Source organism: Poecilia reticulata, linkage group LG7 (genome assembly GCF_000633615.1).
Source record: "Poecilia reticulata strain Guanapo linkage group LG7, Guppy_female_1.0+MT, whole genome shotgun sequence".
Classification (NCBI taxonomy): domain Eukaryota; kingdom Metazoa; phylum Chordata; class Actinopteri; order Cyprinodontiformes; family Poeciliidae; genus Poecilia; species Poecilia reticulata.
Window position 1 is genome coordinate 14,264,716 of NC_024337.1, and position 10,516 is coordinate 14,275,231.

Here is a 10,516-nt window from a genome sequence, read left to right on the forward strand (position 1 = left end):
GAAACGACGCCATTGTGAGAAAACCTGGGAGAGGCATTTTAATACCGATACTGTTGGGTTCATCTCACATGGCTTTCATGTTGTTCTTTGGCTCCAGCGGGATCTCCAGGACTTTGGTGCCGTTGATGATCCTCTCGTAGCTGTTGGTGGTGACCGTCTTGCCGGTGATCCGGTGAACTTGATAAAAGGCGTGAGGCTTCAGGATGCGCTCGTCTGCGGTACCAATAAAAATCTGGAGGCCAACTGGATCTTTGCCTCTGTAGCCGTGCAACTACAGACACAGAACACACACAGTCAACACTAAACCGTTGCCACTTCTTTTGTTAACTGATGAAACTCAACAGTAATAAGAAAACATCTGAGCCTGATTGCTCTTTTTCCTCTTATGATTAGATAGCAAGCCTTTGTCAATAAAGAGAAGCAGATCTGTTGTTATGTTTGATATTTGTGACTTCTTGATGACCAATTTTGCATCAAACTGCAGCTGTCAGATGGCCTCACAATTTACTGGGTAATTCTCTATACATGGTATTTTATGATTTGCTTAATAGTTGTGAGATTTCGAAGTCCTGTCAGTACAAAACAAGCTCAAAAAAACCCATCCATCGACCACCATGCCTGACATTTGGTATGAGGTGACGCCATACAACTTTTTGAAACTGATCTGAGGTTATTGCATTGTGTTAGACTGCTATAATTCATGCTTTTACAAAGGTTTTAACTCTAATTAGGGATTTACTAGTCAATGCATTTAATCTGTACCTGATCACTACCTGTTCTTTTACCTAAATTATTCATGTTGCGATGTTTATTAAAATTTAAGAAGAGCAAGAAATTACACTTGCGTTTGTACTTTGATTCCAACCTTACATTCAAGTAATTTACACTGGATGGAAGATGTAACGAGATCATAATCTTTATCATAACCATGCCTAACTTGCAGACTTGGTAAAGTAGATAACGCCGTACTGACAAAGATGCTACTTTTAACCTGAGTATTTTCTGAGGAAACCTGCAAAAACCACAAGGTGTCAACTTGCATCAGAATGCTGTTTTTGTGCAAACTGTATAGAGCATGACCCTTGGTGCAGAAAGAACGTGTGAACTAGATTCTAAATGTTGAAGCAACGCTGCCTTACAAGAAAAATGTCATCAAACCAAAACGAAAAGTTTTATTTCAAGTTCTCTTAATTTTAGAAACAATCTCTCCAAACTACCATTTGCTCTGGAGGTTGTAACCATGAAACTTCAAAGAGGGGCTCAGTGTCTGCAGAAACTATGGCAACGTGAAAGCGCACATTCCCTCCATCTCCAGGTGGACACACAACACGGCGTGCAGGAGTCGGCCGGTTGGCATGGCAACGGCAGGAGCAGTGAGTCACGGCAGCGAGCGAGTGGAGGAAAAGTAAAGTGAACTGCTCAGAGAAAAAGGCAGCAGAGGGAGTGGGAGAGAGGTAAAGGAAAGTTTAGGCAAAGTGAACGGCCACGGATAGCCAGGTCCGGCTGTTCTGGCAAACCTGGCAGCTCTGACCTCAGGCGAGTTCTTCAGGGACTGGGCAGAAAATGGAAAAGGAGCAAAACAGTATAAAAAAGTTGCCACAGTAACGCAAAGAAGAAGGAAGCTGAAACTATTTACGGCCACTACGGCCGGCTGAAACTGTGCCACAACCAATTTGTGTTTTCCTTCAGCATTAGGACCGTGACCGACATTAAGAAAACTTTTTCTTTCCTCTTGAACTGCAATTACCCTAACGACAGGAACTGTTTCTGTATTTTTTTTCTTCTTTTTTTATTTTCTCATGCCTCGACAGCTTTCCAGTACCTCAACTTTGCTTCCTAATACAAGAGCTGCACAGTAAACGAAACAGTGTGGAAGAGGAACTCAGAACTACATAAACACAGATCCGTGTGTGTGGTTAAAACCCATGAGACGAGGATGCAACACAGACGGCTATTTTAGGCTGGAAAGTAGAAAAAAAAGAGAAAGCAGGTCAGCGAGGAACAGAGTCTTGGTTCAGTCTTCAGGGTTGTCCTGAGTTGGTTACTATGTGTCATACTGTGTATCTGAGGTTAGAGCGTCCATATATGATTTGTTTAAGGAAGTGAGAAATGGCGTCTTGTGTTTTCATACAGCTGGGCAATACTGATGCATAACGAGTTGCCACAGCAACGCTGCCTGAGTCGCACATTGCTCATACATTTCAATAAACACACAAACACACACACCACATCATGAAGTAGGAAGTAACGACACACTGAATCAAAGAGTTGTGCAACTTGAAAACTTGAAAAAAGATGAAACTCCTTTAAATTTGTTCAGAATTTGACAGGTTAGAAACAGAAACCTTAGTTGATTCTTTTAGATTTTAGACCAAGGAGTAACACATAGCCGCAAAGTGGAGGGAAACATTAAAATGTTTTTGCATTTGTACTCAGCCCTCCTGATCCGACACTTGGTAGAACCATCTAGCTGCGGTTAAAGCAGCACATCTTTTAGAGTTTATGCCTCTACCAGCTTTGAACATTCACAGACTGAAACCTTTACTTGTTCTTCATTTAAAACAGCTCAAGCTTAGTCAGACTGAATAAAAAACAACCGTAAACAATAAGATTTCTTGTCTGGATTTTTGACTAGGCCAGTTTAACACATGCATAAGCTTTAGTTTAGGTAATTACATTTCAGCTCTGGCTGTAGGTTTTGGGATAATCATCCTGCTGGAAGGTGAACCTCCTTTGAAGTCTTCCCTGCTGCATACAGGCATCATCACAGCATAATAGTGCCACCATGTTTAATGTCGGGGCTCATGTGCTCAAGGTGACGTGCACTGGTAACTTTCCTGCACAGGTCGTTAAGTTTAATTTTGCTCACATCGGAACAGAACACCTTCTTCCACATGTTTGCTGTATCCACTACTAATGGTAAACTGCAGGGAACAGAAACTTGTATGGCTTTCTTTCAACAATTCAACAATCTTGCCACTCTTGCATGGTGGCCAACCTTGTGGAGTGCATGACTAATGAAGGTAAAGTCAACAAACTCTTCCCCCTGGGCTGGAGCTCTGCAGCTCTTCCAGAGAGACCGTGGGTCTCGTGGCTTCTTCTCTGATAAATGCTCTCCTTGTCCAGGCTGCCAGTTTAGGTTGCCATGGTTGTATACAAATTCAGGGGCTGCATCCTTCGACGGTCGCATTTGAAACTCATTTCGCCACGGCGAGGATGGCTTTCCAAATTCGAAGGGTCCTCCACAGACACACAGACCTGAAGGTCAGGTCTGGTGTGACCTTTGCTGCCCACCCTGTCCCAAGATACATTGAGGGATGAATGGTAGATTTTTGTTCTTGTAAAAATGGCGGAGGAAGCAGGAGATAGCACAGGCGAGGACTACAGATTATAACATACTAAAGTACAGCGATGCAAAAATGAAAAGCTTAACGCCATTTTGCTTTTGTCATTTTAATAGATGTTTTATTTAGTTTTTTTTAAATAATCAATTAATTCATTTAATTAAAGGTTGCAGCGGTATTATGTAAAATGATCCCTTCAAGAATAAAAAGGGAGTGTTGCTTTGATTCTTTGATGCATGTTTGAGAAATCTTCGAGTCTCCCATGGCAACCATTTTGGGAAGGAGTTTCCACGCTTGCTCTCACAAAGCTCCACCCACTTCCACAAAGTCCCTCCTCTGAGCTGCAGTCCCCAAACCAAACTTCTGTCCCACAGAGCACCCCATCCTCACTCAGCTCCTCCAGACTAGCGGCAGCAGCAAGTTGCAAACACCTGGTGGAACTGCGAATCTGCTGAGCTTATCATACAAGCTCCGTTCTCAACAAAACGGAAAAAGTCGAAGAGTGTCTATAAAAGACGAAGCTTCTTAAAGAGACAGAAGCCAATTTCAAGGTGTTACCTTGCAAGGTCAAATTTGCTTTAAATTTTTTTGATGCATATAGTATTTTTATAAGAACTGAAGGTAACTTGATGGTACTTGATTGTGCTACAGAATGGGACTATGTGTCTGGAAAATACATAATATCGCCTGTACAATTAAAAAGATTAAACCAGCCATAAAAACACTCAGCAAGATTTCAAGATCCATTTTTACCACCTTGTATTTAGCACCACCATCGTTGCTAGGCAACGGGACATACACTGGGGGTAGGGGCATGAATAAATCTGAAGTCCAGACAGTCAAATTTCCAACTCCTGGTCTTCGCGGTTAACAAAAGGCCTTGAATTTGGACACACCCAATGTCTTGGTATGTTTGCATTGGTTTTCACTTTCGGACGGAAGAATTGATAGCGATATACAAAATGTTCAAAGCTTGGGATACTGCTTTAAAACCTGACCCTGGTGTAAACTTTCTCCCTGACTTGTCTGCTTGGTCTCCATGATAAAGCTTTGCTCAAAGAACTGTTTGATTTTTAAATTACAGGTTACAGAATCTGAAATAAAAATCTAAAAAATAATTGTCCTTTTACTTCAAATAAGAGCAAAAAAAACTTTCACAATGAACATTTTCTGCTAAATGGAGTTGTATTGGTGTACTCAAGCTTTGGGACATACCTGCACCACTGGATGTCCTCCTGTGGGGGCTTTAACTGCGCCCCTGCTTCCCTCCGTCTCATAGTGAGCCCTGTGGTGCGGCTTGGGCTGCACCTCAATGTGGAGCTCATACTGGTCTGTGCGCCTGGGAAGGGGCCACTCCAGTGGTGGGGCTGTAGCCAATGGGAGGCTGCAAATGGACAAAGATGATTAGTTATTCATGCTGAAAGACATGAGCTTCAAAAGTTCCTGGTTTTTCCACCAACTTACTTGCAGAGATTGGGAACCAGCGGCTTGGGCCAGATTGATGGGATGACATAGAAAGGCTCTGCAGCAGGTTTGGTTTTAATGTCCTGATCACAGGACACCAAGTAGTTCCCGTCTCCGTGATTCTCTGGGATTAAAGCATAAAGTTGGTTGGAGGTCTTGACTATTTTGGTGGGCACCATGCCTGGCTGACTGCTGCCAAATCCATTCACGCCCTCAACAAGGCCGGCGTGTGTGAAATGAGCGCCCGTGTTGGGGTCCTCTTGGCCGCTGTGCGGGGATGGACTGCGGGACCGCTGCCCAAGCATCAGTCCCGGATTCCGGTACATTTCGTAGGTGCGCTTGCCCTGCGGGGAGGTGGAGCGTGGCCGGGGCGAGGGCGAGCGTGCTCCCAGGCCGCCGTCTTCTCCGAGGCTGGTGTGAGGGGAGGTACCCGGGGAGGTGCGCGGGGAGCCGGTGTGGATGTTCTGCATGCGGGGGCAGAGATCTGCTGGATTTGGGCCGCTACTGGGTGAAACACAGGGGGACGCCCAGGGCGAGTAGCTCTCAGAGTGCCAGCTGGTGGAGGAGTTGCTGCTGGCAGGACTCAGGCACTGGGGCTCACGGTAGGCGAGGTTCTCATGGCCGGGCACAGTGAGGGTGGGTCTGGGGCTGAGGTTCAGGTGCTGGTTCGGCAGCGAGTCCCGGCCATGACTGTAGTGCTCTCGGGACGGGGTGATCTCGATCCGGGGGCTCAGGGCCAGACCTGGGGGCCGGGTGTTGTCCAGGTAGTTTCTGGCCTCCTGGTTTTCGTACCCTGAAAGAACTTCGGGGTTGAGGTTGGAGTAAGGGGAGTTGCAGGACTTGATCCTGTACTGCTCATCCAAAGGGAAAACTTGTTCAGATTCAGGACTGAGGACCTTGTGAGTGGCAAGGCCAGGGTCATCTGGAGAAAAAAGGATCACAAGATATTAAGAACATTCAGAAACAAATATCAGATTAGAGCTGTACAATTTATTGAATCTCAATCTTCACTGCAAAATTAAAATGCGCAATAGGGTTGAAACAATTTATGGTGATGAATCAATTCTTGAAATTGTTAACTACTCATATTACAGACTCATTAAAAAGTCAACTTCTCAAAGAACAACACGCTCAGAGCAGTAATTAATCCAAAATTATATGAAAATATAAAACAATATATAAATTATGCAGATAAGATAAATGCAAAATGCAAGTGGCATAGTTTTAGCTTCACCTGGTTAATTTTTTAATCACCCATTAAACACCTTTTGCTATCAAATTATTAAGCAGTTAATCCAAAAGATATTTTAGCTGTAGACGCATCCTTTGCTTCAAATGATCAAGCATACACTAAAGGAATGCTGAGTTATTGCCTTTTAGGATATAAAATGTTCACTTTCTTATTTTAAAAATGAATTGACATATTTCTTTAGTTGTATTTTTACTGATATTGTACAAAATAAGCTCAAGCAGTTAAGTGAAAAATCTGCAGTTGTGCCCGTTTTTTTTTTATCCGATTAATACTCGGTTCCTAAAAAAATCGTTAGTTGCTGCCTTAATGAGTAATATCTCGATGTATTGGCCTGTCTCATGCCGTCTACGGTAACTAATACATTTAATGTGTGCATTCAGACTCTGCTTGCCAACAGTAAATTTGGCCAGCTGATACTTCATCTTTGTGAATAAGATGCTAAATGTCAGGAAGCGTGATGGGAGGATTATAGTGATGGAGAAAAAAAAGAGTCGTGAGGAAGATGTTATTTCATGTTTTCCAAATACTATATATTTTCCAAAACAAACTACTTTTCTGAAAAACCAAAAAATATAATATTTCTTCCTCTCCAACTAAACAAAAAGTAAATACATGAATGTGTACTTATTAGCTGAAAGCACGAGAACTTTCTGGCATTTTCTCTCACATGGCTTCTTATCTGATCCCACATCAACAACAAGCGTGTCAAATTTGCTTCCTGGTCTATTTTTATATTCTAATGAACAGACTTTTCAGGCCATATGGTAATCAGCTTCAAGCAAAACAAACCCAGAAGAAGCAGAGGTCAGTTCAGGTCAACAAAAACCATCGGACAAACCTTGATCTCCTCCTGCAAAGTCGCTGCAAGGCGGCTCATATTCAAACAAGTACTCAAACTGCAAATCCTCATCAGGGCAATTGGCTCGACTGAGGTCTTCCTCCAGATCCTTTTCGTCGTAGAAGGAGGTCATCTGTCTGATTTTTTTTTTTTTATTATCTACCGACTCCTCCGGGAGCAGAGCTAGGGATGTGCGCGGCTGATGCCAATTCGGTGTTTGAGCGTCAAATCCCGCATCGGGTGAGCTGTAATAAGGTGAAGCAGCGCACAAGTTTCCTGTTTCAGTTCTCCGCGGTTATTTTCAGAAGGAAGGCGGGTCTATTTACGAACTGAGCAACAGAGTGTGAGTTTTTTTTTTTTTTTTTTTTAAGTTTCAGTGCATCACCGCGGCCCCTATCACGCCACCCCCGCCTCAGAAGATGCGTCGAGCAGCAAAGAGCAAAAGTGCAAACAGGTGTGTCGCGTCGACTTCCCCTTCCCTGTCGAAATGCGCGTCTATTCTGTGATTTACGGCAGTATTTAAAGAGATGGTGCATTCAAAGTAAGCCGGACATTGGGGGACTCTACATTAAAACGCCTTAAAAATGATTGAACGTCGTTTCACATAATGAAATATAATTGAATGGTATTCAGCACATCTTACGTAACACTCTTGGATCTTGTTCTAATCGTACTATAAAGGCACATTTCAAGTCTCTGATTCGTTCTTGAAACATATTACCAAACGCTCTGCTATCTCAAGCAGGAAGCTGGAAATAATTATTCATACTTTTGTTTTTCTCCACTATTGGGTTACTACAATGCACGTGTTGAAGTAAAACTTAACATTTTGATCCAAATGCTGCTGCCAGGCTTCCAACTAAATTCCCACAAGTTTTGACATATGACTTCCTGTTAATTTTGGAGTGCAATTAAATTGTATTTAATTTACTAGGAGAGCTCTTTGCATTCCATCAGAGGGTTTCTGCACTCATAGGTCCTTGGCAGAATGTGTTCCTCATACCAATGGCTTCTCATGTGAAGCACTTTGAGCGGTCATACTGTCTATTTAGGTCACTGTTTAAAATCAATTACACTTGAAATACTGCATAATAACTCTTAACATGTTTGTAATCTACACCGCTTTAAGCAAAGTTTTAAAACTTGAGCAACTATTGTTGCCAGTAGTGTTGCTTTTTTGATTGTGATGACCAAATCCATGGCCACACTCTGAAGTCAGTAACTCTTTTATGCACAATTTATTTTTTCATTCAAACACAACACTTTAGTTTCAGTAAAACATTTATTAGTTGATTTGGATACATTTGTTCTTTATGTTGGCGCATACATTTAGTTAGCATGTGTATTTATATCAACTTAAGTTTAATTTGTTGCTTGAGACTGATCTTTTGTTTGTGTTTTGCCGGTACTTACCTGCCTTGGAGTGGCCAGACAAAAAATGGGGGCCGGGGCTCAGCAGGCTTAAATGCTGATTGGACTACACCACTAGTTCCTGCTGGCAGGGGAAATTTGTAGTTTCTTTGTTTAGATAAGTTTTGTATTTAAGTAAATATTAGTATTTAAACTTGAATATTTTTGATTTTCATTTTGTGAGTCTTTAGTTTAGCCAAACTTAGCTGTACTGTTATTTGTTTTTGTGTTTGTAATTGTATTCTGTTTCGTTACCCCTATTGTGTCTTAATCGGTCTGATCAGCCAGTATATAAACCCCTGTGTGTCATTTCTTTGTTAGGTCAGTTATGTTTGTTTGTGCAGCCAGTTTGTTTACATTTTTGCCTGAGTTCAGTTTTGTTTCTTTGACCTCTTTTATGAGCTCAGTTCATCTTTTTGTCATTTTATAATCTTTGGGTTAAAATAAAAAACCCTATTTTTCTAATTAATATCTTGTGACTCCTCCTGTTTTTAACTCGGTCCATCACATTGATTTAGAATGGACACCTACCCTAATATATTGTGTGTCTGAAACAAAAACACTGAATATTACTGAAAATGTAATGTGATCTGCTGATTTGCTTCTTATGTCATGATATTTTTTCTTCCTATAAATAAAACTTAAGCTTTGCCAACATGGTAAAATAGAGCCACATAAATCTTCATACTTTTAAACAGAAATGCAACAAAAACATTGACTTGCTCAATTTATATGTGCTTTCATTTAATGTTTATATAGGATTTCTTAATTGGGAGTTTTCTGATAACTCTGATTTCATTTTTACATTTTGCTTTTACAGTAAAAAGCAATAAAAAAAGATTTTTTTAAAAGCATAGAACTGATTGATGTTTCAGATTTTATTTTATTAAGCCAATCCACAGCAGTAAAACTACCTGAAAAAGATCAAGAATGTTAAAAAGCTTGTCTGAGACCTTGTTGAGATTGGTAATAAAAGTCGATCAAACCATTTTAGAACTATTTTTGAATTTATTATGTGCAAGGTGTACTTGAATGCACCATGCCTTTGCTGCGTGGAGTCATAAAACATCGTCTAGATGGGCAAGGACTTTGTCGGCAGAGTCGGGTTGGTGGGGAAAAGGTTGAACGATTGAACTCTGCTCGACACAGAACACCAGGAAGCGAATTAACACCTCTGGTCACCAGAGGAGCGATCTGCGCCGTTTGACGCACGGCCTGGTGCTGCCCCCGGGTGTCTGACGGGTTGCAGCGGCAATCAGCGGAGCTTATCGCGTGTCATTCACCTGTTGCACAACTAAAAAGACGTCTGTAAGGGAATTACAACCCACAAATATAGTCATAACCTTAAAACTTTTCAGTTTCTTAACTTTTCCAAACATGAATGTCTTCGTTTGGATTGGATTTCCTAGTCAGACGCTCCTTGTTGACAGAGGAGAACCCCGGGTTCTCCTCGGGGTATCCCCGGATTTACGCACGACGCAACAACGCAGCTACACCCCTTACACCCATGGCTGCAGAGGTATGTGCTCTGTCAGCAATAACTCCTATCTGTGAATATACTTATATTTAATATTCTCATTCATTTTTATTTTGGTTTATTTTGAAGCATTTTGTGCAAAAACAAGAGCAATTCAAAGCGAAACTTATCTCCAAAGTCAGTTAAAAGCAGAAAATCTGTCTTTAAACCTTAAACTGTTCATACAACAAACAAATTCCAGTTCATCACTTCAGTCATGCTAAGCGGCATTTACGATTTAAAAAAAAAATCAAATTGATTGATTACCAGATAATCACAACACTTCAGCAGTACCTTGATCCATGGACCTCATCATGTGGTACTGCGCCAGCCTCCAATTCTCTCTAAACATCTGGAGAAGAAAGCGGAAAAAAAAGGAAAAATACTAAAAAAAGGTATATATAAGCAGTTAAAAAAATTACTCTCCTTGAAAAAGCATAGCACAGAAGACGTTCTTCGGTTAGATGTTTCGAGGAGAGAAAGAAGGAAAGAAAAATCTTCGTTTGTTGTTTAAAAACTTAAAGCGGCGCAAAACTCCCTTTCAGAGTTAAAGAGCGTGCGTCCGCCTCGGCTTCAGCAGCGGTTCTGCTCTGAGGTCCCCCCTTTCCTCGAACTCTGTGAGGATTACTTAAGCATCGAGAGCGGCTTCCTTCCTCGCTCTGGGTGTTTATAATGCTCCCATGCTGTAAAAT

The 10,516-nt window shown here is 41.6% G+C and overlaps 1 protein-coding gene across 3 annotated transcripts in view; it reads right to left on the reverse strand.

Annotated features, from left to right (window-relative positions):
• nfatc2a (nuclear factor of activated T cells 2a) overlaps positions 1–10,516 on the reverse strand; it is a 30,288-nt gene extending 19,772 nt beyond the window's left edge. For 2 of the 3 annotated variants that reach the window (XM_008414568.2, XM_008414567.2), the window contains exons 1-4: positions 6,899–8,478; positions 4,809–5,730; positions 4,560–4,728; positions 69–271 (exon numbers count right to left, since the gene is read on the reverse strand). In XM_008414568.2, the coding sequence (XP_008412790.1) occupies positions 69–271; positions 4,560–4,728; positions 4,809–5,730; positions 6,899–7,031 (1,427 nt within the window). In that variant the 5' untranslated portion in view covers positions 7,032–8,478. Of the gene's footprint in view, positions 1–68; positions 272–4,559; positions 4,729–4,808; positions 5,731–6,898; positions 8,479–10,118 lie in introns of those variants that run through there. The other variant, XM_008414569.2, reaches the window with a different exon arrangement.